This window comes from Syngnathus acus, chromosome 14, assembly GCF_901709675.1.
Source record: "Syngnathus acus chromosome 14, fSynAcu1.2, whole genome shotgun sequence".
Classification (NCBI taxonomy): Eukaryota; Metazoa; Chordata; class Actinopteri; order Syngnathiformes; family Syngnathidae; genus Syngnathus; species Syngnathus acus.
In genome coordinates, this window is record NC_051099.1 from 4,440,836 (window position 1) to 4,466,626 (window position 25,791).

At 40.8% G+C, this 25,791-nt stretch overlaps 4 protein-coding genes across 5 annotated transcripts; 1 reads left to right on the forward strand and 3 right to left on the reverse strand.

The window, feature by feature from the left end:
* Positions 1 to 17: 17 nt before the first annotated feature.
* Positions 18 to 7,125, reverse strand: LOC119134071 (complement factor B-like). The gene is made up of 18 exons (XM_037270520.1): positions 7,000 to 7,125; positions 6,686 to 6,892; positions 6,439 to 6,624; positions 5,479 to 5,655; positions 4,559 to 4,645; positions 4,295 to 4,434; positions 3,396 to 3,540; positions 3,177 to 3,308; positions 2,981 to 3,088; positions 2,785 to 2,919; positions 2,171 to 2,268; positions 1,943 to 2,075; positions 1,620 to 1,758; positions 1,463 to 1,539; positions 1,157 to 1,257; positions 953 to 1,082; positions 828 to 877; positions 18 to 259 (listed from the first exon to the last, which is right to left on the reverse strand). The coding sequence occupies exons 1-18, from the start codon at positions 7,052 to 7,054 to the stop codon at positions 83 to 85; spliced, it is 2,277 nt and encodes a 758-aa protein (XP_037126415.1). The 5' UTR covers positions 7,055 to 7,125; the 3' UTR covers positions 18 to 82.
* Positions 7,126 to 8,166: 1,041 nt separating this feature from the next.
* On the forward strand, positions 8,167 to 12,184 carry chek1 (checkpoint kinase 1). The gene is made up of 14 exons (XM_037270579.1): positions 8,167 to 8,270; positions 8,370 to 8,435; positions 8,783 to 8,897; positions 8,977 to 9,085; positions 9,195 to 9,259; positions 9,331 to 9,400; positions 9,468 to 9,656; positions 9,736 to 9,840; positions 9,899 to 9,982; positions 10,052 to 10,136; positions 10,213 to 10,381; positions 10,475 to 10,606; positions 11,688 to 11,789; positions 11,865 to 12,184. The coding sequence occupies exons 2-14, from the start codon at positions 8,371 to 8,373 to the stop codon at positions 11,958 to 11,960; spliced, it is 1,386 nt and encodes a 461-aa protein (XP_037126474.1). The 5' UTR covers positions 8,167 to 8,270; position 8,370; the 3' UTR covers positions 11,961 to 12,184.
* Positions 12,185 to 12,309: 125 nt separating this feature from the next.
* On the reverse strand, positions 12,310 to 17,713 carry LOC119133892 (V-set and immunoglobulin domain-containing protein 10-like 2). Its single transcript, XM_037270087.1, has 12 exons — positions 17,470 to 17,713; positions 16,603 to 16,950; positions 16,192 to 16,467; positions 15,518 to 15,793; positions 14,805 to 15,071; positions 14,471 to 14,728; positions 13,886 to 14,176; positions 13,465 to 13,818; positions 12,985 to 13,107; positions 12,892 to 12,916; positions 12,706 to 12,809; positions 12,310 to 12,422 (listed from the first exon to the last, which is right to left on the reverse strand). Exons 1-12 carry the CDS (start codon positions 17,516 to 17,518, stop codon positions 12,310 to 12,312), a joined length of 2,484 nt encoding a protein of 827 aa, XP_037125982.1. The 5' UTR covers positions 17,519 to 17,713.
* A 659-nt stretch (positions 17,714 to 18,372) lies between these two features.
* Positions 18,373 to 25,518, reverse strand: nectin1a (nectin cell adhesion molecule 1a). Of its 2 annotated transcripts, none has more exons than XM_037270560.1 (10): positions 25,104 to 25,518; positions 21,220 to 21,332; positions 20,902 to 21,160; positions 20,386 to 20,503; positions 20,119 to 20,300; positions 19,905 to 20,022; positions 19,683 to 19,834; positions 19,489 to 19,621; positions 19,319 to 19,382; positions 18,373 to 19,266 (listed from the first exon to the last, which is right to left on the reverse strand). In XM_037270560.1, the coding sequence occupies exons 1-10, from the start codon at positions 25,153 to 25,155 to the stop codon at positions 18,925 to 18,927; spliced, it is 1,533 nt and encodes a 510-aa protein (XP_037126455.1). In that variant the 5' UTR covers positions 25,156 to 25,518; the 3' UTR covers positions 18,373 to 18,924. The 2 variants fall into 2 exon arrangements, with proteins under 2 accessions (XP_037126455.1, XP_037126456.1); XM_037270561.1 differs by having other exon boundaries at positions 18,373 to 19,242; positions 25,104 to 25,516.
* Positions 25,519 to 25,791: the final 273 nt, after the last annotated feature.

Consider the following 25,791-nt stretch of genomic DNA (forward strand, 5'->3'; position numbering starts at 1 on the left):
TGTGATACATTTCTTAATTATATTCAAACCATGACTTTAATTTCATATGTCACGTAACAGCATTTTTCAAACCGTTTAGCATTTAGTTCTTCAAAAACTCCAGCGGTGCATAATCATCCTGGTTGTCGTTTCCAAGGATAGTTTTGAGGAAAGGTACAACCTTGAAAAGATTGATGTGGAAATCTCGGGAGTCCCCATCCGAGTTGACCACACCGCCGCCTTTGCACAGATTTTTGCTTCCCCAGCTGACCAGCCCGATCTGTAGATAAAGAACAAATTGGTCCATTTATTACCGTATTTTCCAGACTATAAGGCGCACCTAAAAACCTAAAATTTTCTCAAAAGCCGACAGTGCACCTTATAGTCCGGTGCGCGTTATATATGGACCAAATTCCTAAATTTAAACTGGCCCGAAGCATTGTGTCCTGAAATCAATCATAAGTGGCCCGCTGAAGACTATGAATCATGAATCAAAAAGACTATGGATCATTATGTTGTGATTATAAAGTCATTTGCTGCGTCTGAAGTTGAAATAAAAAAGAGAAAATGGAGAATGATTTGATTTGGATTAAAAATCTGACATGATGCATTAATGGTGCGCCTTATAGTCCAATGCGCCTTATATAAGGACAACGTTTTAAAATGGGCCATTCATTGAAGGTGCGCCTTATAGTCCGGTGCGACTTATAGTCCGGAAAATACGGTATATATTCGTCCATACATTAAAAGGTTGAACCTCTTCTCTTAACTGTAAAGCAGATATCTTGGTACCTAACCTAAATTTTATTTTTTTTTTACCCAAAAATATGTCTTTTATTGTTCCTCACCTGCACCGTGCGATGCTCAAAGTTCTTGAAGACAGCACCTCCGGAGTCACCTGCATCAAATGACATTCCTCAGTGGAAAATAGCATTCCATAACTATGTGGAAAAAAAAAATCACGTCAACCTACCTGTACATGCTATATGATCTCTGAAGGGAATCAAACCACCAGTGCACAGGAAGTTTCCCGTCACGGGAACCTCTGGGTTTTTTGTTGTGATTCCCGGTGCCTCCAATGCATGTTGAATGCATTCATCCCTCTGCGTTGCGCAACAGGAAAATCAAATCAGCTCAAGGGAATTTTTGCAAACACAAGCGGTTGTTAAGAACTCACCTTATCGCCGAGTTTAGCATGGACGTGTTTTTCATCTACCCATTGACTCTTACTGCGTGTCAGGAATGTAAGTTTTTCCATATTCTTTAAAAGTAGCTGCTCTGTAGTTTGAGACACAGACAATTTAGTATTTATTGTTACAAAACAATAAAAAGATATACTAAATAGTGAAGTACTTTTGATTGCCCCAGATATTTATTACTATTTCTTTTATAATATTAAGCCAATAGACCACAACTCAAAACTGTAATTTTAAAAATGTTTGTTTCACGTGTTGCGCTAGAATTATTTTGTTACTTTAGTTACCTTGTTGTGCGCAGGTGGAATCACCAACCAGTTGTAGAGCAATACTAGTCTCCTGGGTACAGGGTATGCAAATTGGTCTAAACAAGAAGAGAGGACAATATTGCCAACAATTTCACAAATGTGACTTTTTTCAAATCACAAGTAAATTATATTGTACCTGGCCAGTGTGGAGATTTTAACAAATTCGGTAAGTTGTACGAGAGCCACGTCGTAGTCGTAAAATTCCTTCACGCCCTCGTTCACTTTAGCGCTGACGTCGAACTTTGGGTGTAAAAAGAAATCCTTGACTTTTTTTGCTGTCGGAGATAGAAAGATGGAAACCAAATCTTACAAAAAACTAAAAATCTCTACAACATAAATTTCCATAGATGAATTCCAACCCCCCCCCAAAAAAAAAAAAAAAAATCTGTGATAATGGCAAATGAACCGTGATTTACAATACAATGCAAAATGATGAAGGGTCAACCGGGGTCATCTTACTTCTGCCTTGTCCGTCGTTGATGTCAACTGTGATGTGTTTGGGCAAATCTTCATATGTGAAGCAGTGAGCGGCGGTCAAGATGAACATGGGCGTCACCAGAGAGCCCATACAATTCATCACTCTACCATTGTTCTTAAAATATCAGTCAAACACAAATTAGATTCAGTCCACAAAGGTACTGCAGCAGGGGAAAAAAATAAAAAACAGAAAAATTCTTCATTTTTCACCTGGGTAACAATCAGCGCTGCCCATGGATAGTTTTCCCTTTTTTCAGTGGTGACATAATCCTTGTGAAGACCACACGAGCCTTGGACATCGCCCTCATCTGAAAGTGGATCAAAACCGATGGTTCACAATTTCATTTACCGTATTTTCCGGACTATAATATCCTTATATAAGGCGCACCGGACTATAAAGCGCACCATTAATGCATCATGTCAGATTTTTAATCCAAATCAAATCATTTTCCATTTCATCTTTTTTATTTCAACTTCAGACACAACAAATTACTTTATAATCACAAAATAATGATCCATAGTCTTTTTGATTCATGATTCACAGTCTTCAGCAGGCCACTTATGATTGATTTCATGACACAATGCTTCGGGCCAGTTTAAATTTAGGAATTTGGTCCATATATAAGGCGCACCGGACTATAAGGCGCACTGTTGGCTTTTGAGAAAATCTTAGGTTTTTAGGTGCGCCTTATAGTCTGGAAAATACGGTAATACTATTAGAAGAAATGACAATTAAAAAATATTTGTATTACTGAGTTACACAAAGTAACGGAGGTGAGGTGGAAGCAAAAAAAAAAAACACAAAGCAAAAATCCAAAACTCACCGATGATTTCATCAAATGTCTTTTGCAATTGTTTTATGTTTTCCAGCCGGAAGTAATGGTTGCCACCCGTCGTGGTGACCAGAGGCTTCAAGTCATCGTCAAAGATCTGTGCCCCGATGGCGAAAATGTAAATGTCTGAAAGAAAGACCCAAAATTCAGATTGGACTCAAAACCATCGGAGCTAAGGCCAACTCACCCAAGAACTCTGCTCTTAAGGGTTCTTTCTTATAATTGGAGTCCATGTAGACCAGATTCTTGATTTTTCTCACTGTCAACTCAGGTGACCCGCCCATGTTGTAGGCACCTGTGTGTGAATCAAAACACATTTGTTAGATTGATTTCATGGAATGTCACTTTTTAGCTTCAGATTTTTATGCAAAAGATGAAATTACCATCTGTAAAAAGAATGACGACGTGACGGTGATCCTTAAAGGCCTCTTCCCCTTTTATCTGCTTTATTTCCGCCATCCGATTCAAGAAGGTCGTGAAGACCAGATTGAGATCCGTTCCAGCTGTGTTTCCAGCTTTGAGTGGGGAACAACAAAAACATCTCAAAACCAAGCAGTCGAGTCAAAGCCCATTTTCAGATATTGATCTGTTGGCCCACTCACTGCCTATTTTAAAGTTTTCCAGTTTTGTCTTCACAGTGTTCAGCTGAACATTGCCGTCGATGAAATCCACAATGTTGACAACTTCAAATATTTCCGAGGAGAAAAATACAACCTCGTAGTTTGGAGAGATAGGAAAAGATGAAATCTGCGTTGGGGGAGGGGGGGGGGAAGTCCAATTAGGTTTAGTAATGAGCAGACAAGTGCGAGAAAATTGCCGGAAAATATGTTCCCCATCTTCACTAATTGTTACTTTGTAAATGAGGCATTTAGTAGCCAAAATAGCATCCTGCCAGCCGCGTTGAAAACATGCCAAAGGACTCAGGCCAAAAAGATTATAATGCATACAGTAATTCATAATTAAATGCACTTGTAATGGGAAACTGCCTTGACAGCTAAATGGAATGAGACCCGCTTTTGAACATGGCAAAATGTTCTCCCGATGGTGCCGGACATGTAACTGCTTCACACAATTGTCATCATTAACAACGCCAATAACAATAATAATAAAAATGTTGTTCTGCATCTGAAAATTTGAACATTGACTAGAAATGAATGCTGCTGATAATCTGTCAAACATAATGCATTTTTTTTTGTACCTCCAAATGTGGACTAATTGATTAAATGTGGCACCCACTAAATCACGGTGGTGTTTTTGCAAGTCAGCATATTCGTGCTCAGCAGAAACTCCCTATTTAAACAAAAGCAGATCCCCAATCTAACTTGCATCTCTTAAACCTGCAGCACATTTGCTGACTCTTCAAGTTCAGCATATTAAAAAAGACGCCATCATAGAGATAGTGCTAACAATTTTCAACATACTCTTTTTATCATGCTCGTACACTTCATATATATTATAATCAAAAACAAAAATGTGGTTTTTGTTGGGGGGTGGGTGTTACCTTGGAGATGAGTTTAGTTATAGTCTCCCTGGCGTCATTGAAGTATGTTTCTTCAATGCTCTCAGAAATATCCAAACCAATGTAGATGTTGAGTGTTCCATTTTTTGAAACCCGAATTTTTCTGCCCTCCTGTGTGTCGTCTAAATGGTTAAAAAAAAATTCAACAATCTTGTTTCAGGACAAATTTTAAACGCATTTCAATCACAATATCATAGCTTTCCATTTTAGTGTGATTCATAAATTCTTGTGCGTCATTCCTCTTACCTGTGGGCTCCAAAGTGGTGAGACTACTTTTAATTGCACCACCAAAAGCCTCTGAAACTTCCCACGGAGTATCATATGTGTAATCATCTGAGGATTTAAACACATAAAGAAAGTAAACACATTTCCCAATTCAAAGAACATTTGAAAAATTTTACACTAAAAAACTATAGTAATTCTTTTGCGTGTCTGTTTTCAGCTATATAGTTAATATTTTTATTTATTTTTCTTTCCAGAATATTATTGTATAAACTGTTTTTCATTTCCAAAATTATCTTCCGCCGATAAATCAAGAGTTTCTGTACCTCGAAAAAACTAATCAGCAACCATGTTAAGAATTATGACGTATAAAAGGGGTAGGAAAAAAACTAACAATAGCTTCTTCCTTCTCCCTTTTTGAACATGTTGATTTATTTGTCTTCTTGGCATAACATGAAATTATGTGAAAAAATGATTTTGTGTTTGTTTGATCCCATGTTCAAAAATAAACTTCAACACCAAATGAATTACAGTTGATTGTTTCCGATAACGAATGGAAAGACGAGTAATAGCATTTTATTAAAGAGACGATCTCATATACAAAAACAAACTGGCGTGTGGAATTTTCTACATAGGTTATTAGTCAGCTAACGAAATAATGAATCATAATCAATATTGCCCATGACCTCATTCTGATGCTACACTTGAACTTGACTTTTATTGGGGGCGGGTGTCATGATGTCACCCACTAGGACAAGATGTTTGCAACATGTACTATGTACTCTGGCATGTTACCAACAAGGTGTTAAGCACACTAATGAAAAAGCATAAAGCAAATCTAATGTTCATTTGAAAATAATTTTAAAAGAATCCTCTCAAGTGCAGAATATGTTTTGGCCATGTAAATAAGTCAAATACTATAAGTGTGACAGTGTGTGTCTTACAGTAGCAAGTTGGTTCCGTGCCAGTCCACTGGCCGTTCTCCAGGCACACTCGCTCGCTGGAGCCCACCAGAAACATTTTGCTGCTGCATCTGTATTTCACTTTGTCGTCAAGCTGGAATGAATTCCCGTTTCTATAAGCGCCAGCTGGAATCCCGGGATCGGTGCAATCACTTCCTGCTGTGTGTGTGATAAGTTCAAATGCAGCAAAATTAAATATAAATATGGAAGTAAGCCTGATAATGTTGAACAGTCATTTGTTTTGTAATGCTATTTGACATTTCAATACAGATTTTGATCATAGGAAATAAACATTCGTTACTGTTAGCTGTTACACAATTGTGAAATAAAATTAAATAAAACTAAAATACACTACTCACCCACCACACTAATATTGGAAAATTATTCAGTTTAAACGTGCTGCTCATTGAAGTAAAAAATTATGTTAACACAAATAAATGTTTTAGATTGTAAATAAAAATCAATGTACTGAGACAGTGATTCTTTTTATGTACCACTAGAGCACAGGTGTCAAAGTCAAGGCCCGGGGGCCAGATACGGCCCGCCACATCATTTTATGTGGCCCGCAAAGACAATTAGTGCATCAAATTTCATGACTAAAATTGCAAATGGTCTTTACTTTTAAAAATCATCTTTTTTTTAAATATTCGACCAGTTTTTACTCATCTGATTTGAAAAAGAGTTATTTGTCAGTTTGTTTTGTAGCTTATACTATATATAATATGAGGCGTTCATACATTTATTTGGCTTGACAGTCATCACGGCCCTCCAAAGGAAACTATGACGACAATACGGCCCGCGATAAAAAACAAGTTTGACACCCCAGCACTAGAGAGTACCCTTATCCCACAACTGGTACCAGAACCATGGACTTCATGCATTAAATTCCCACTTTGTGTCTCGACTGTTTTCAAAAGATCAAACTCATAGAAGTGTACTCACAGTCACGGCTGCAGATAGGAGTGGAGCCACTCCACTTGCCGTTTGGTAAGCACTCCCGCCTGGCCGAACCTCGTAATGTGTAGCCGTGGTAGCACTCATATGTGGTTTCGTTATATACTAAGTATTTTTCCTGAGGAGGATAAACGCTGCCCTGCGTCAGCACCATGGGGTTCGGGCATTCAACCACTACAGAGAAACGGGGAGTCAGATTAAATGTGGAGAAAAGCATCATGTTGGTGTTACTCACCCCTGCACGTCTGAGGTTTAGATGCTTGGGGCAGTTCGCTCCATGTGCCAGTGAGCTGGCACACACGTCTTCTGGAGGGATATGGGTAGAAACCCTCATCACAGTGGTAGACCAGCATGCTGCCTGAATTTAGTCCCTTGGTCAGTGTGTAATGACCTCCCTCTATTTGCATGTTGTCCTCGGAACAATCGCACCATACTTGGCCCGCTGAAATGGAAAACAATGTTAATAGGCCACATGTGATATTTATAAATCTGACCACAGATCTCGAAATACAAATCTTTGATCAAGATTTGATTTCCATTTTAGCTCACCTATTAGGAGACACAAAAGTGCCACACAGGGAAGACGGTGATTAGATAGCTGCATGTTGGAAACTTCAACAAGCGAGGAACCGAAAAAATAAAACGTTTAGCAGGAGATGGGCTTATATCAACTCACACAGCGACAAGGCAAAATCGAGACGTTATTTATTAACTTCAGGACAAATAGAATTCAATCAATATTAGTGACTGGGAGTGATGACTCAGAAAATTCTATAATATTGCAACGTGTGTTATTCATTTATATTCATCAATACGGTCAAAATGAAAGTATAAGTTTTTATTTTGGTTTGGAAATATCAATCAGTAGCTTATATTGCTGTGTTGGGCATACACTGGAGTCAAATATTTGGATAAAATGAAATTTTAATAGTGGGTAATTGGTTTTGCGTTCCAAATGAAGCCCACTTTTGTATTAATTAGGTCATCTTGTCATTCTGTATTTGCGAAGAAGAATTACAAAGTACACTCGGCTCATCATTTCCCAAAATTGGAGTCGTATTTGATCATGGATTTGTTTACACGCTGATCCAGGTATTGATCGCACACCGCCAGGGTTCAACTGACCCTCCTGGAAATCCCGATCCTTCTTTTCCTCCAACATTTTGCACAGTAAACTATGGAAAAAAACACAACCTTTTAAAACCGAAAGGTAAATAAAGGCAAAAGACCATTAATTAACTCTTACAGTTCTGTGTAAGTGTTTAAGTAGTGTGTGAGAGGTCATTCTGAATGATGTCCCTGATGGTCCCTCAAATAATGATTAACAACATTTTATGCATAAACCTTAATAATTAAGAAGGTGGAAAATTACAAGAGGGACTTATAGGAAGGGATACTCTCCACAACAAAAGTGATTTTTCAAACTACTACCTTTCATCCTTTAATCATTAAAGGATGGAGACGTCATCATCCCTTTGTGACGTCATACTACCAGACTGGTGAAATTCCGTTAGATTTACCTTTTGGGGGTTTGTAAAAATATACATTTAAAAACAAATTGTAATGGTGCTAAAACAATTATGTCGGGTTAAAAATGTGGCATCTACATAAAATATAATATTTCCCTCTATTGTAATGTTTAAAAAAACGAACGCAGGACGAGGAAAGCCAATGAAAACGGAAACGGAAGTAGCGAAAGGCGGAAGTAGGCGTTAACAAAATAACAGCGCGCCAATTCGTATTGTTGACTTCTTCAGTAAGGGTGATGCGCCACGTCAGTTAAAACTTTGAAATCGGGCAAGCACCACTGATTTATGCAGGTACGTGTCTCCTCAAAAAGCAAAATCAACTTTATTTTGGTTGTTGTTATGTTACAAAATTACAGTTTAAGTAATACTAATGTTTGTTTCTGTTTTTAGTATGGCAGTGCCGTTTGTGCAGGACTGGGATCTTGTTCAGACACTTGGTGAAGGAGCTTATGGAGAGTAGGAATCTTTTTATTATTGTTTCACCTCTTTAATTATTATTGTAGCCTGATTTCAGGCAGCTAACTTTGGTTGAGAAGTGATCATGACACCTTTGATCCACTGGTGATAGGAGAATCTGAATCTCTCCTCTTTAATCTCTAACCGCTTCAAACAAGTTGTTAAATTTGAATTATTTTCATATTTTTGTAAAGTGCTTTGTTACAGCAAATCCAAATAATCGGCAAATAAATAAAACGGCAAATAAAAGTTTCAAAATAATCAATTCTTCAAAGACTTCAAAGAGCTGGCCAGTAATCACTTCTATTGGTTGTTTTTTTAATGTTCCTTTCTGTCCATGTGGTTAGAGTGAAGCTTCTGGTGAACAGACAGACGGAGGAGGCGGTTGCAGTCAAGGTGATCGACACCTTGCAGGGTGAAGAATGTGCGGCCAATGTGAAGAAGGAGATCTGCGTGCACAAGGCAGGATGTGACCTCCGATGCGATCCGTGAAGCATTTCAGTGAAGTCAATTGACAAGTGTGTGATTTATTTTTTTCCAGATGCTGAAACACTGCAACATTGTGCGTTTCTTTGGACATCGTCAAGAAGGAAATATTGTCTTCCTCTTTTTGGAGTACTGCATAGGAGGCGAGCTGTTTGACCGAATTGGTGAGAAAGCTGAAATCTAATGAACGAAAGTCTTTATTTTCGAAAGGCGGCCTCTTGTATTAGTTATCATAACATTTTGCATCATTGCTAATCAAATTTCTATCTTTAGAGCCGGATGTTGGAATGGATGAGAAAGATGCACACGGATTTTTCCAGCAACTTTTATCGGCTGTGGTGAGTTTGTGTTGATCATGTGACCTCCTTCTTCCTGCTTCTATTGAAATCTCACGTTGTGCTATTTGCAGGAGTACCTCCACAAAATTGGCATCACGCACCGAGACATAAAGCCAGAGAATATTTTGCTGGATGACAAAGGTTAGAAATCGTCACTATATGAAAATGCTGCATGTGCATTTTTACCTACTGCGCTTTGGTCTTCCAGACAACATCAAGCTGACAGATTTTGGCCTGGCGACGATGTTTCGCTTCAAAGGAAGAGAGCGGCCGATGAATCGTCTCTGCGGCACTCTCCCTTATGTCGCCCCGGAACTGTTGAGCAAAACTCAGTACAAAGCTCAACCTGCAGATATCTGGTCTTGTGGCATCGTGCTGACTGCAATGCTGGCTGGAGGTAAGGAAACCAATTGAACCATGCTCACAAAAGGCTTTTCTGATTCTGACTTCCAAGCTTCTGTTCTTCTTCCCTCTAGAACTGCCATGGGACCAACCAGCTGAAATCTGTCTGGAATATTTGGATTGGCTTAACAAGAAAACCTACACGTCTCCCTGGAAGAAAATACAGCCAGCACCTCTCTGTAAGTCCTCAATGTGTACATTGGCCAATTTGTGTGTCATCGCGTTTTCTTTTTTCAGGTTTGTTATCCAAATTACTGATGGCCATGCCAGAAATGCGCATCACCATTGAGGAAATTCAGAAAGACCGCTGGTTCACTGAAGGTATGTCTTAAAGAAGCCCGTGACTTAACGTTCCATTTCTAATCAGGATTTTTTTTTTTTTTTTTGCAGGTGTTAAGCAGCCACCAAGTTCTTCAAGCTCACATCCCAACAAACACCAACGATCCGATCTCGAAGTCATACCTCGAGCCAGCAGGTAAATGCGTCTTTTGTTTTCTTGAGATACTTTTTGTGTGCTCTTAACGCCAACATTACGGGTTTTTTCTGTGCAGCAACGACAAGATCCAGTTCTCTAGCTCCCAGCCCGACCTCGCCGTGGGAGGTTGGGAAGGCATGCTGCTCGACGGCAAGTCCAACGGTCAAGTCAGCTTCTCCCAACCGACCAAACCCGAGCATATGCTGCTGGGCAGTCAGCTGATGGGAACGCCGGGAGCCAGTCAGGTGAGTCCAAGTCCTTCAATTCACCTCTAGGGCAGTATTTCCCAATCTTTCGCCAAATAATTTCACAATTGCATCACTTCTTTGTGGGCGCAGACGCCGTGGCAAAGATTAGTCCGTCGAATGACACGTTTCTTCACCTCCGTGAATGCTCACACCTCTCTGACTTTGCTGAAAGACGCCTGCGATAGCCTGACCCTAGTCTACAAACTTACCTGCGACAATCACGTATGTATACGCAAATGCTTAATTTACAATCAGGCATGTGCACTAAAATGTTTTATTTACAGCGTCCATTTTAATTCGATAACGTGGAAACACTTGGGTTTAGACTATTAAATAGGGATGAGAGAGTACCGATACCAGCTATCGATACCGAATTAGTCTTATTTTAGGGTATCAGACCTCTGTAGTCTAAACCTTGGTATCGGCCGCTACTACTCGAGAACTAGTACTCATACTGGTATCGGTCTGAAAAAAAAAAATCAAACATCCCTACTTTCAGGTGTGCTTTTAATAAGGAATTTTAGACTTCATGATTCATAATCCTGTGGTCATTTTTGTGCAGCAGCAGACAGAGGGCATCATTAGAATTCTGCTTTTACCCATTGCCAAGAGACAGAAAACGAGTTGTGAAAGGATAAGAAAGCGGTGTAAAAATAGAGTGAGGTTCCCTCCCTATGTTTGTGTGATTAAATGTGTGTCTGCATGCTTATGTGCGTCTGCATGCGTTCAAGTGTTCATTTGCATGTTATTGTCTGTTTCCTAAATGTTGGTGAAAGTGCGCACCAAGGTTATAATAGTTGAGGGAAATTAAACAAATAACAATCTCAAATTAAAAAAAATAACAGAACTGCTCTAAAACGAATAAAAAATAGATTAGAATGAAAACTCCCCAAACTATTCTAACCGTGGTGTGCACCTGTTGGTTTTGGGCGTCGCTAAATATTTTCTCTTTTTATATTTAGCAATATCATATTTCTATGTCTAGAACTAATTCACTAATCACCCCCCCCCCCCCCCCCCCCCCCCCACAAAAAAAATCTAGCTGGCTCTAAATTATATCAGGTTTAGTTGCTGTTCTTATCTGACTGCCATGGAAAAGGTTTGGACAGTTTATAAACATCTCAACGGGCATTCACGGCAATCTCGTTTGCCCATCCAGTGATGTCTACTGGTCTGACATGGCCGCTTTAAATATAGTTAGTGTAAATGTAGCCTCATACAGTGGTTGGTAAAGCAAAATTGAGATTTTACAACATGGAATGTTTGTTATTGAAATTTTAATCCCATTTTTTTATCTCCTCAGGTGACTGTCAGTACACTGGACAAACGCAATAACAAACTCATTTTCAAAGTCTACTTGTTCGATATGAATCAGAATGTGCTGTTAGACTTTAGACTATCCAAGGTGGGTTTTAATCTCTATTTTTACTGATCTCATAAAGCAGAATGAAAAGTAATTGACACACTATCATGTGTACAGGGTGACGGCCTGGAGTTCAAACGTCTTTTCTTGAAGATAAAGCAGAAGCTGTGCGACATCGTCTGCACTCAGAAGATTGTCTTTCCTGGCACTTGAGGCCATTTGTGACAAACAGGAACTGTTGGTAAATAGCTGTTAACTTTTTAATGTTATATATTTGTTCCCGTTTGTTATGAGTTTTATTGTTTGTGCTCCCCGTTTCCTGTTGTCATGGTTTTAAAAGAAAAATGTTCTCGGTCAACAACTCTTAATATGACTGATTTGTTTTTATGTTGTTACTGTTCAAAATTTTGATGACTAAATAAATTACTTTACAGTTACAGTGATTTTTTTAAAGAGAGTTCAAACTGCAAATTTCAGGCTTAAGATGGAAAAATTGGACAGGATGTAATTTTGGAAGCCACAAAAAAAATGAAGACTACTATGACTTTGCGAGTAATATGCTTCAGGAGCCAGTCGCCTGGACGGTGATGGTGACATTGACGGGTTCGTTGTCCCCCATGGGAGGGGCCTGGTCGGCGGCGGCCAAGGGTGAAGCCGCACGAGGTATTTTCAGACCTGCACAAAATAATCACAATCATAATACAATACAGGATCCAACTGCATTGAAAGAAATTAAATATCATCAAACTGGTTAAAACTACAGAATTATGATGATCAATCTTGCTTTTAAAAATGTGCCTGCAGTTGTTATTCAAAAAATTATTTCTATTAAACAAGATTCCGATTATCATAATTTCCAAAAGGAGTCATTATGTTAATCATTGCGCTTTAATAGTCTCCCATTGACATACTTTTTTGGCTTTGCGTGACATTTTTAAGCATTACTTGTCCATCTTGCCTTGGCTGGATGAGCTGCCCATTTCTGGTACGCCTCCGCCCTCCGCCTCACTGACCCCCTCATCCTCCGGGAAATTAATGTTCTCCCTCGATTGGCTGTGACGCCTGGAAGCGGAAAACGTGACAATCCCTTAATATCGTTAACTAAAGCCAAAATAAACTATTTACTTAAGCAACATATACTCACAGGCCAAACAACATGTCATGTAGTCCTGCAAGAAGGCAATACATTAAATTCTTGACATTTCTATCAGCTATAGCATATGTGAGTGACACTCACGAGGACTGTTGTTGCGGTTGCGGAAAATGTACATGAGCAGCAGCACGGTGAAAATGACAGCAAAAAGCATCCCGCCAATGGCTGCACCAATCACAGCAGGGTAGTTGTTGGAAGGCGGCTCGGCTGCAACACACAACAGTTTACACATTGCGACAAATACTCATGCAGTGTATTTGTTGACGACCCTCAACACAAATGTCATAATAACCTCTACTTTACTATCAATCACCTGATAGCTGGTAACTATGGTGTCGAAAAGAAAAAAAAAGAGGCACACACGGATGAAAGAAGAAGGGAAGACGGTAAAAGGAAAGTGTGTGTTTGTGTGGGATTTATGGTTGAGTCTTTCACCTGAATAAAGACAAAGAACATGTATTAAGCCGTGACATCAAATCTAATTAACAGCAATTTGATAAATTGATACACATTTGTGTGATTGTGGTTAGAATTTCAAATTTTTGCCACTGTGCTTGAATCTACCTGGCGTTTTAGCAGCAGAGGGATGCCCAATGGTTCTGTAGTTGAAAGGCATGACCCGGAAGTGGTACTTTGCCGTGGGTGTCAGCCTGTCCACAATGTGAATCCTGACATCAGGATCCTGGAGGATGTTCTCGTGCCAGATTTCAGCACTGAGTCGTTCTTCTGTTCTCCCCATTGATTCATTGTTGCTCGTTCTCCTTCCCGGTCGCTCGGTTAGACCTCTGTGCTGCACGACGAATCCGGTCCAGCCTTGTTGGGCATCTCCTTCCATCTGCCACTCCAGTTCCACCTCGTTCCGCAGGCGGCCAATGTACATCACCCTGATCAGGGTGGCATTGGGTGGGATGGGGTGCTCTGAGAAGAAAACGCGTTCAAAGCAAACATCGTGGCTGCTTCTATGAAATCTTTAAAAGACTCTTACTCTTAACTACTAGTGTGACGTTGAGGTCGGCTCCTCCCACCGCGTTGCTTGAGGTGCACCTGTACTCTCCGCTATCCTGAGCCTCATCTGTGTCTCGCACGGTCAGGTTAGCCCACGCTGATGTCCGCAGTAGCATGTACTTGGATGCGTCCAGGATGTCCAAACCGTGATTATTGAACCATGTTATCTGACTGGTGGGAAGGTAGTTGGCCCTCAGGTTGCAAGATAGTTGCACGTCGGTTCCCTCGTACACGGACACGACCCTGCGCTGCGTTAGCAACACAGGGGCTTCTGTGAATAGAATAGAAGAAGTTGACGTATTTTCCGGACTATAAGGCGCACCGGACTATAAGGCGCACCGTCAATGAATGGCCCATTTTAAAACTTATGATTAATTTCATGACACAATGCTTCAGGCCAGTTTAAATTTAGGAATTTGGTCCATATATAAGGCGCACCGGACTATAAGGCGCACTGTCGGCTTTTGAGAAAATTTTAGGTTTTTAGGTGCGCCTTATAGTCCGGAAAATACGGTACATAGTCCAAATTTCCAGCACCATAGCATGCTTGTCTCTGAACACTGACCTAACGTGAGCCAGCAGGTCTTAGTTTGACCCAGAAGTGGATGTTTTGCATGACAGACGTAAGGTCTTCCATTGCGGGCGGTGCCGTAGCGAATGTTCAGAATGTTGGAGTTCTCTTGCTTGGGTGTTTCATGGCCACCCGGACCCTCCCACCACACCAAAGCATTGGGTGCCCCTCCATCCCATGAACAGGACAACATTAGATACTGCTTGTTGGTTGTCACGTAGGCTAGACACACCGGTTCCGAAGGAGGGAGATCTGGTTGAGAAAACATTAAGGATCTTTCAGAGAGGATCATCCCTGTGACTCAACATGGTTCACATAGTCCACTCACATGCTCGTGTGCTGCACTCCACCGATTGTTCAAGTGCAAGGTGAGAACCCGTGCAGGTAAACAAGCTGCTGTTGCCAAACAGATCATGGGACGGCAACAAGATATCGCTGTCGTGCCCTTCGTCTGCCTCTTCTCCTGCACGTCTCAAGTGGTTAGCCCAGTGAACTTCGGCGGAAGGGAAACCGCCAGTCCAGGAGCAGCGTAGTTTCAAGGAGGTGTGATTCACGGCTGGCTCCATCGAGCAGGAAGGAGAGCCATCTGGTGGATCTGTGGGGACAAGCAGTAGCGTAACAAGGCAGTGAAGGATGCAGAAAGTCAGCAAGGGCGAAAGCAACGTTGGCAATGCTGGGTATACAGGAACCTTGCATAGTGACCATTGCCACTTGTCACAGCTGTGACATGACAGCAAGTACCTGCCAAAGAGTCCTGTCAAGTTCCTCTCCGGTCCAAACCAGTCTGGAGGAGGCCTCCTTACTCTTCTGTGTGTGTTTTTAGAGTGTGCTGTGTTTTGGTTTTGGAAAACTTTGTGTATATGATTGAAAGGGATAAAGGAGGTTGTCCGATCGAGAAGGAAATCAGAAGAGGGTGCAATTAAAAAGATCAGAAATGAAGATTCAGTTTGTCTTGGACTTTAAATGGCCACATTGCCACTACCATTTACAGAACCAAGACAGAAGGCCGTAGGTAAGCTCGCTATCAAAGTTCAGACTCACAGTAAACTGTCAGGCTGATTGTTTTCTTGGAGCGTGTGTTGAGGTAGGTGTTCTGCGCCAGGCAGGCGTAGTCACCCGTGTGCATGCGGAGGACTTTGGTGATGGTGAGCTGCGGCCCGGTGTAAACCTGCGAGCTGTTGTACAACCAGACGTACTGGCTGGGCGGGTTCGACTGAGCTTGACACTGCAGGGAAACCGTCTCTCTCTCTAGGGCCGAGTAACCTCTCTCGGTCACTGTGTAAGGAGTCACGTCGATCTGAGGAATGTCCGGACCATCTATGGAAAGAAGGTGTTTTATGAAACTGGAGTTTCTGTTGCGAATGTTTATAAAGAACAAGGTAGCTAATCTTATGTGATGGGTTATACTGTTGCCATGGAAGCTCAAGATTTCTGAATTGTTATACCGTATTTTCCGCACTATAAGGCGCACCTAAAAACATCAAATTTTCTCAAAAGCCGACAGTGCGCCTTATAATCCGGTGCGCCTTATATATGGACCAATATTGAGCCACTACAGCAGGCGTGTCCAAATATATGGATTTATATATGGACAAAGTTTTAAAATGGGCCATTCATTGAAGGTGCGCCTTATAATCCGGTGCACCTTATAGTGCGGAAAATACGGTAAGTGGAAGTAAAGACGTTTTTTTTCTCACAAAATCATCTCCACTCACAGATAATGTCCAGCCATATCCGATCAGATTGCTCACTGTTGACCGCGTTGCTAGCCAGACAGCGGTACCAGCCCGTATGGTTACGGTTCACCTCCGTCACGTTGACCACACCGGTGTTGCCCTGAGCGAACGCTGAGATGTTTCCGTGACGGTTTTCTTGTTGCCATACATACTGGATGGGGCCTGTCCCATTGTCCAGATTACATTGTAGCCATATTGTCGATCCTTCCACTGGAGAGACATCGCTCACCAAGAGGTGTGGCTTTGTTACTGGAACTATGGAGGGCAAAAGCATCCTTATAGTCTCTATTGGTCTTATGTTAATTAGCATGAAGGAGGTAACACGTTATTAGTATTTGTCAGTCACGTGCTAACTGCTACATTGTACTCACGATTAGCAATTAGCCTTACCTCGTACTGTGAGGTGCACATAGTAGTAGTAGACTACAGGTGAGTTCTCAATGTCATAGAAGGCCTGGCAGGTGTAAAGACCTTGAGCAGCCACAGGCAGCTTGTCGATGCTGACATCGGCACTTTTCAAGATAACCGTCACCTGTCCGAGGGTGTGGGCCAGTTTCTGGATCTTGGGACCTTGGCCCAAGTCGTACACCACCGCCTTGATGGCTTCAGTGCCAGGCTTGGTGAAGCTCCATATGTACATGTCGGGTACGGTGGTCCCGCACTCTAAGATCACGGCTTTGCCCACCACACCGTACACAGTGGTGTCCTGGTACACCACCTCCCCATTGTTGGGCTGGGCTGGGGTAAGAGAAGACACACACATGCATGTAAACGTGTGCAAGAAAGAGAGCCTGGTGTTGTGTATCACGCGTGTTCAGTTACAGGACGAATTGCATTGTAAGTTTCAGACTTCATGATGAACAACACAAAAAATTGCTTCATTGCCACAAAGCAGAATAAACACACATCTAATAATTTTTCATTCCACTCTGGGTAATTTACTGTTTATTTATTAATTACTCATTTATAATTATTATAATAATATTATATTATAAATATTATTATTATATATTATATTATTATAATAATTCATTATTAATTTAATGTACTTGAAAAAATAAAAATAAAATAAATGTGTTGTGCTTGAAACTTGCAAAATAAAAAAAAATGCAATTCAAATTAATAGTGATGATTATAAACTAAGTCAAAGATCATATTAAGTACAAACTAATTGCAACACTCAATAAGTTTGCCATCCATTCCAATCCCATTGTATCAAATATATACATTGCATTCATCCCAATTCTTTATACTTACAATTGGCAAAGTAAAGCAGAAAAAGGAGCCCTAGCAGTTGGACCAGCATGGTATCATCATGATCTTCGATCCAGCAATATTTATCCCTGCAAAAATAGATATCTAAAGGCCAGCCAAAATGACTTCTTCTCTCGCTCCCATCCAGAAGTTTCCAGAAGAAGGCACTGACTTTGAGTAGCCTGAGAGTAGGAAGGGATGAAGTCAACTGATTTAGACTCAATTATTCATGTCTTTTTCCTTTCTCTCCATCCTTCTATCTTTCTCCAGTGGGGTTAGAATGACACTGGTGATACTTTGCGCTCATCTATTATACACACACATTACACTAATGGCTGCCAATGTGGACATTCCGCCACGCAACACTCACAATCATTTTTATATGCTGTGGAGGATGCGCACAATAGAGGCTTTATGTTGTTTATGATTTGTACTTTTTGTTTCAGGACAAGGGAACGCACATCAAACGATAAAAGAATAATCCGTCGAATAAGATCATTTTCCCCTGTCGTTAATCCTCTTTGGGAAGTTGTACAAATACATTTCAGACATTTTAATTTCAGAGAATAACCACAATTGATGAGATTTGGATTAGGCTAGATTTTTTTTTTTATAGCAGCCACGATTGTTTTGTTTCAACCTTGTAATCTTGTCGTGAAGAATGATCTTTAAGGATCACGGTGTGAGTTGAAGGAGAACAAGAGAGGAGTGGGAGGGGACTAATAAGTGGAAGTAGGTAAGGTGAGATGTGGCCCTCGAATGAATGTAGGCCACTGATCAGTTTCAGACACTTGGCAATGACTACATTCATTGTAAAAAGGCTCAACTAAAAAAAAAAAGCAGACTAGTATAAATTGGGAATAAGGATTAGCGCATTTATGATTTGTGAGAAATTACTAACACCACTGATATAAGCCTCTTGCTCATTTTTTATTGAAATATTCCAAATTCATCCAACAACCAGTGTCAATGAATACTAAAACACATAAACACACATTTTTTCTATAAATGTCAAAAAAAGAGAGAAATCTCCGTCGATAAAAATGTCAAAATACAAACACAATAAATCAGGAAATAAAGGTGAGGTATCAGGGAACAGTGTTTACAGTGCAGGATAGAGACAGTGATTATTAAATTATGAAACATATTTATTTGACTTTATTTCCATGAGTGTTTTTTTCTTTTCTTACAAAAAGAAGAGGATGGTAAACTGGTTAGCCAGATTAAAAGATTCCGTCATGGACAGGTATAAAATAAATTATTTGTCTGAGAGAATATTCCCTTAAAAAAACAGATAATTAAATAAAATATGGGTCACAAGGGAAGATAATGTGTTGCCAAATAAAAAGTCCGAAAGCTGCATCGCTTCCCTCCAAGTGTAGCAGACGCCATTGTAATCCAAGTCGAGTTTTCCATCCTCCTCAAGGGAAAAGTTTGTCGTTCTGTTTGAGATCAGGTTCAGACGTACTGCTCTTTGGGGAACGTATACGGCCCAACCCCCGGGGGAGGGGGGGACAGGCCCGGCACTGAGGGGTACTTAAAAATAGCGGAGGAGTGCGAAGGTGGAGAAAATGTGTTTTTGGACGAGCTGGTGCTGCTGCTGCCCGTAGTCGTGTTGGTAGCTTGTGGAGAGTGGTAGGGATGTTGGGGCAGGAAGGACAGCGGTGGGTTAATGGGGGGGGAGTAGGGCTCTGGGTAGTCCTCCTTATTACATGCTAGTCTGTAGCTCACGTAGTCCGCTGTGTTAGGAAGTTCCTCGTACAAACGCCCTGAATGCTGTGGAAAGGGTTCGGAGCAATGCTAGTTCAAAGGTTGGCAATGAATGAGCTCATGTTGTGACCAATAGGTGTACCTGAATATCTTCCGCGGGTCTTTTACGTATCGGCTGGGACAGTTTCCTCGATGGAGAGTCGTCTCTGATCAGAAGGAAAGACAGGAAACGGCATAATCAGTGTCTTCCTTAAATTGTCTTTATTGGACATTTAAGATCGGTCAATCCCAAAAAGTGTGGACGGTACATACGAGGTATCATCCTTCCTACTTCTGATCTTGAGGACCAGCACTGTTATGGTGATTCCCATCAGCACGCCCGCTGCTAACAATAAGGCCACCACGCTAATGACATCACGCGTTGCTATCTGCGGTAGCGGCTTATCTGAAAAGAAACCACATGTATCAAGATGGACTCTGGATCTTGAGATCTCGTGGTCTCCTACCTATAACGCTGACCTCCACGAAGCCCGATCGGGTCCCGATGCTGTTCGTGGCATCGCAAACGTAAGTACCCTGCAAATCGTACGTAACCGGTCCTTTAAATATTAGAACGTTGTCTCTTATCTCAGCACTGCTCGGCATGGAGCCGTTGATCCTGAAGGAAACACAGACAGGAATTAATATGGGAAAGATTTACTTGGATGTGTTTCAATCCTCTTTCTCACAGCTTCCACTGGTAGAGGGAGACGGCCGGGTTGGCGTCAGCTTGGCAGCTCAGTTGAACGTTCTCTCTGTTCAGGTACCAGTTTCCATCGTAGCCGTCCACCAGGACATCGGGTTCATCTGGAGTTCACACAATGAGGACGATCAATATGTACGACTAGAAAAGACTGGAGGAACCAAATTCAGCCCAAGCCACAAAATACACATTTTACTTACACTGAATATCGAGGGTGACGCTGTCTGTGAATACTTCCTCGTTGTAGGAGGTGACACAAGTGAGGGTCTCCTTGTGTGTTTCCCGACTGGGCACCAGAATGTAGTCGCTCTGAATTGTGAAGGTGCCGTCTGAGTTTCTGTACTCGCGGGTGGTCACCTCACCCGGCACCCTCGTCTCCCACCTGCCAACAGGAGATGCGTACCAGCGTTAGCTAGCTAGCTAGTGCTAATTATGATAAAATTCCACCTTAAAAAGTGAACACACACTTGATGACACCAGGTGGTTTTCCATTGGCAGAGACGCACGTCGCCACTGGCGTCTTTAGGTTGGATGCACGAGCCACCAATGTGGGCGTGGACAGACTCATTTGGGTGGTCGGACGAACTAAACAATAATATGATCAAATACATGGAAGGAATGTCGGACTATTAATTGATAACTTTCTAGGTCAGGGGTGTCAAACTCGTTTTTTTCGCGGCCCGCATTGTAGTCATAGCTTCTTTCGGAGGGCCATTATGACTGTCAACCCAAATAAATGTATGAGCACCTCATATTATATACAGTAAAAGCTACAAAACAAACTGACAAATAACTCGTTTTCAAATCAGACGAGTAAAAACTGGTCAAATATTTTTTTAACAAATTATTAAAAGTGAAGACAATTTGCAATTATAGTAATGACACACGAATTTGATGCACAATTTGTCTTCGCGGGCCACATAAAATGCTGTGGCGGGCCCCCGGGCCTTGAGTTTGACACCTGTGTTCTAGGTAGTTCTTACCATATACAGTCAGGTTGACCTTGTTCTCCCTGTTGCCCGCAGGGAAGGTGGTGTATTCACAAATGTAGGTGGCTTCGTCAGACATACGCAATGAGGAGAAGGTGATGGTGGTGTCTTCTAGGTTGGGAGTTCGACGCCTCACGGCGGCGTTCTTGAAGGTGACACGGTCCTTGTAGGGCGGGGCCACGGATACCCCGAGGGACGGGTTAGCGATGGCCATGTTCTGCTTGGTGCCGTTTACCAGTTTCTGCCATGTCACCTGATGAGATACAATGTGAACATTGAGTGAATTAAAAATGACACCAATTCAACAAATACCTGTGAGATTTTGACAGGCGGCGAGCTGTTGATGAAGCGACATCGGAGATCCACTTTGGAACCCAGGTAGCCCGACTTCCCATCATCCATTTCTACACTTTGCCCATTCACTCCTAAAACACAAGAATTTGAAGCAAGTACATTTCAAGCACATACATGCAATAGATACAGACAATGTGTAAAAAGGATTTCCATGATCAGCATACCTTATGTCAAAGGGAAGGGACCTTAGGTCAAAGGTTGCATGGATTACAGTAAAGTATAAATAAGCACGATTTGTGAAGTACTGTCCCCACTCCTTGACTAATCTTCTCCAACAAATCCACTCAATTGCCTCCCCCCACTCCACCTCACATGTGCTGCATGGCCAGGCACACACTAAGAGTGAGTGGGGCTAACTTTGAAACAGCTAGCCTGTTAATTGGTTCATAATAGAATAGAATAGAATAGAATGCCCTTTATTGTCATTTTACAACTTAGTTGTACAACGAAATTCGGAGAGCTGCTCCCTTCCTAGTGCAAACATTACAAAATTTAAAAAAAGTATAAAAGGAAGTCTGGGAATAAAAGTGAAAGATCTTATTTACAGTATAGCTAGTAGTCTAAGAATGAAGGTTAAAAATCTTATTTACAGTATGTTCAATGTTGGAATATGTATTAACATGAATGAGGTTTGTACAGAAAGTAAATAATAAATAGTTATTGCACGTAGTTTTTTTAATACATCATTTTTTAATACAACCTAGCGGAATATTGAACAAAAATGCTCCAAACAATGGCTGCCCCCATTCTCATGCACACACACACACACACACACACACATACAACAAACACATATGGTAATATCAAACTGTTTATCTCTTGTTTTCATCCAATCCAGAGGTCCCAAATATGATCATTCATTTTACGACAAAACAATCTGAGCTGATCAATGAGACAATCTGTACTTTCAAATAACAGCCACATATTCACAGGTCAGCATGCTAGTTTCATATTTCCATCATATTAATGGAGGCTTATTGACGTGAAGCCTACATGAGTGTTTTGCTCTCATTTCTGACACGGACGGGCAAGCCAATAAGAAACACCTCAGGCAGGAACTGCAGACAGACTATAAGCTCCGCCCTCCTGTTAAACCACAATAGAACATTACATCAGTTTGCTTACATTATATTACATTGGTCTAATCCACTAAACACGTGCATGTGTTCATCTCACATTCTCATGCAAATATTGTATGTTAAACCTCAGCCATGCGTGCTCTCATCTTAAAGTGGACTATACATAATTAAAAGCAATCCGTGGGAATAGATTAGCGATTAGATTAGATTTTAGGAATATTAAAATGCATCTGTATGATGTGAATTGATGCATGAAATATACAATGACTTTCTCATGAGACAGAATTTTATGGAGGAATACTGAATGACAAATCAAAAAATTGGGGACAATGGCTCCCTATACATTAGTGATCACCCACATACACACAAAGAAAGTTGTTGTACTGATTAGATGTTCAGATTAAGAGCTTCTTTGGTCCTCTCACACACACACAGCCCACGAGTAGCCATTCATTCATTCTTCCATAGTTTGAGAGGATGGGAAATGACCTCATGAGCCACAATGACCTAAAAACAGCAGCAGCATGGGAATTTAACACAACAATGGCAATGTTGTTTTACAAGTGCGACACGCATGGAACGAGCCCTATTAAATGAGTCCAGTTTATCTAGATACACATTCACACAAGCTGTTGCATAAATAAAAGAACCCAACCTTTAATTTAACCTTTAACCACAAACTCAATTTTCACATTGCACTCAATCTGTGACAATGTGATTTGAGACAGACATGCATTGTTACTGTATAAGACAAGGGAGGGGTCACTTTACACTTGGGAAAATCCAAATTGCACAGCTCTCCTTCAAGGCCAGTTATTGATAATACCTTGAAACATAAAAGATACTTCATGAATGCACAGTGGAAAAGTTTTGAAAAAGTGAAAGGAGAAATACTGACTCCCATAAGATTAATTTTAAAAAAAAATCATTTTCTTCAGATGGAACTGGGGCCTTCTGAGCCAAAAAATATATATATATATATATATATACAGTATATATACATATATATGTGATGCTTGGTTACTGTATTTTGAATAGAGATTTTGTGTTTTTTTAAAATACTTTTAAAATCCTTTTCTTCAGATGGAACTGGGGGCCTTCTGAGCAAAAAAAAAATATATATATATATACCTATATATATATATATGATGCTTGGTTTACTCAATCAGTATTTTGAAAGAGATTTAGATATTTTTTTAAATACTGGCATTAAAAAAAGAAAAAGAATGAAAGAGAAAACAAAATGAGGACAGATTAACTCTTTAATCTCTGCGCCATCCAATCTGTGATTGATTGTGGATCAACACACTGTGTTTGCGTGGAATTTACTACCCAACGCACAATGAATACTATCAAACGCAAAATGACACATAAACACAAGCAGACACACACATCAAACTAAATCCTACGGTTAATTTGCGACATTGACCGCCATATTATGTGATTTCCTATTTTATCTCTAAAAGCAACAGATTGCGAGTATCATATATTCCAAAAATGAAGACGCACTTGTGACATCCACTCTGCTAAATTACATCCCTTGTATGCTCTCATTTTAACTGATTGAAATGCAGGTTACTTTTTTTTTCCAAATCGCAACATATTATTTAATCTGGCATTGTTTGCGAGTGCCCGTGTGCATGTTTGCATGTAATCTGTGTGGCGGTGTGGAGTGTGTACTTGGCCCGTGTTCAGCGAGGCCAGCTCACAGGATTAGCATGACTCTTACTGCTGTTTGGGGACATGAACGCAGAAAGTCAAGAAATGAGGTGTCGCAATGATTACAAAATGTCAGTGGAGGACGTCGGAGAGGAAAAGCAGGAAATTGGCTCACTCGTCAATCATGAAAATGGGCTAGCAAAGCTACATAAAGGGGGTTAGGAAAAGGACAAGAAGGGGCTGGGCTGGATTATTTTAGTCTGGGTGATCCAACGGTGGATTATATTGAAATTTGAGTGCATTTGCACAAGCAAATGATTGCAAAACAAAAAGTGCAGGGAATGAGCATGCACCGAGCAGGTGAAGATTGTCATCTGGGATTTGGTTGCTATCTTGTCTCTCTCACCCTCCGTGAGCAACTCTAATCCCTGTCCTTCAACACATGGCACACACACACACACAGACGTGCACTTACACATGTAAAAGCACCAGCAAATTACAGCTCAGCTGGCATGGAGAGAGCTTTATCAGCGACTGAGTAAAAAAAACAAAAACAAATCAGAGCAGATGTCAGCAGCATCCGTATGCTGCCACTATTGTCATTACATAACCAGGCCCACCCACGCTACCCTACTTTTTTGGGGGATGCCGCCAGATGTCTGACACTAGATTTTAAATTCAGTGGAACAGTGTCAACCAAATATTAGTGTGAATTATATAGTTACAAGATATTGGTGTTAAATTTATTATGATAAATAATGTATCCTTGTTTATCAATCTATGCCAGTGACGTATTATGACAGGGAACCAGGAGAACAATATAAATGGGAAGAAAATGCAAATTCTTGGTTATAGGATGCTTGTTTCTCTGTCGTCACACCTCCAGAGTTCCCCAGTTTGCCTATTAAACTGATTCTGAGCATCAACCAACATCTACATGCCCAGATTAGGAACACGTAGGCAGTCAAAGAGGACCCAATATCAGAAATGGAATAGCTATGATCCACAGACAATGTTATTTTGGAAATTCAAATTTTGCATCATAAATGTGGATCAGAACTTCGTGCAATACCTAATATTTAAAGTAAAAATGAAAAAGCTCACCTGTCAAGATGTAAATAGTTATCAAGAATATCCAAAGTTTCTTATGTTCCATGCCCAAAACAACTTTGCCAGTTTCCCTCTTGGTTCAGTTCCCTGTATGGACTTTATGGTCTGCCTCAGCAGCGACTTTTTCTGCTTCTGACTCTCCACTCAAGGTTCCTTTGCAAAGACCTCTGAAGAGGGAAATTTGTTAAACTCCCACCATGAGATTTGATTGCCTCCCGCTCGTGTTGTGATTTGTCCGTGAACCGGAGGCGCAGCAGTCGGCTTGGCTCGGCGGGGATAAAGAAGCTTAACGCGTGGCCAGATTATTTCTCAGATAGCCTTCCCCCAGTCCCCACCGACAGCTATCTGTCACTGCCCAGGGGGGCGGACAGGACAGGTCACCATCATGCAATCAGACCCCCCTCCGAGAAAAAAAAACAAAAAAAAAACAAAAGGGAAGAAACAATTATACTGGGCGGAACTATAGTTTCCAATGAAATGAAATCCTGCCCATTCAACACTTTATTCTGTAACTCCCTAAATTGCCACAAGATGTCGCCAAAGCCCAGTCAAATAGGGTTAAGCAGCGCCACACTTTTTTTAATACAATACTATACAATTTACAAAATGTACAATAACATTTATGTTTATTGTCATTTTTAAAAGTCAAAATATCTGTTGCATTTAAATCCCGTGTCAAATA

Coding starts and splice junctions, on each gene's coding strand:
- LOC119134071 (XM_037270520.1), bottom strand. CDS start 7,054: ATGCAGCTATCTAATCACCGTCTTCCCTGTGTGGCACTTTTGTGTCTC. Junction 4,435..4,558: donor CACCACTTTGGAGCCCACAG/GTAAGAGGAATG, acceptor TTAACCATTTAG/ACGACACACAGGAGGGCAGA. Junction 1,258..1,462: donor TTCCACCTGCGCACAACAAG/GTAACTAAAGTA, acceptor CTCAAACTACAG/AGCAGCTACTTTTAAAGAAT.
- chek1 (XM_037270579.1), top strand. CDS start 8,371: ATGGCAGTGCCGTTTGTGCAGGACTGGGATCTTGTTCAGACACTTGGT. Junction 9,086..9,194: donor CGAGCTGTTTGACCGAATTG/GTGAGAAAGCTG, acceptor TTCTATCTTTAG/AGCCGGATGTTGGAATGGAT. Junction 10,607..11,687: donor AACTTACCTGCGACAATCAC/GTATGTATACGC, acceptor TTATCTCCTCAG/GTGACTGTCAGTACACTGGA.
- LOC119133892 (XM_037270087.1), bottom strand. CDS start 17,518: ATGCTGGTCCAACTGCTAGGGCTCCTTTTTCTGCTTTACTTTGCCAAT. Junction 15,072..15,517: donor AATCAGCCTGACAGTTTACT/GTGAGTCTGAAC, acceptor TTGTCCCCACAG/ATCCACCAGATGGCTCTCCT. Junction 14,177..14,470: donor GACCTGCTGGCTCACGTTAG/GTCAGTGTTCAG, acceptor TTCTATTCACAG/AAGCCCCTGTGTTGCTAACG.
- nectin1a (XM_037270560.1), bottom strand. CDS start 25,155: ATGGAACATAAGAAACTTTGGATATTCTTGATAACTATTTACATCTTG. Junction 20,023..20,118: donor CGTCACCCTCGATATTCAGT/GTAAGTAAAATG, acceptor TGTGAACTCCAG/ATGAACCCGATGTCCTGGTG. Junction 19,383..19,488: donor AGTAGGAAGGATGATACCTC/GTATGTACCGTC, acceptor CCTTCTGATCAG/AGACGACTCTCCATCGAGGA.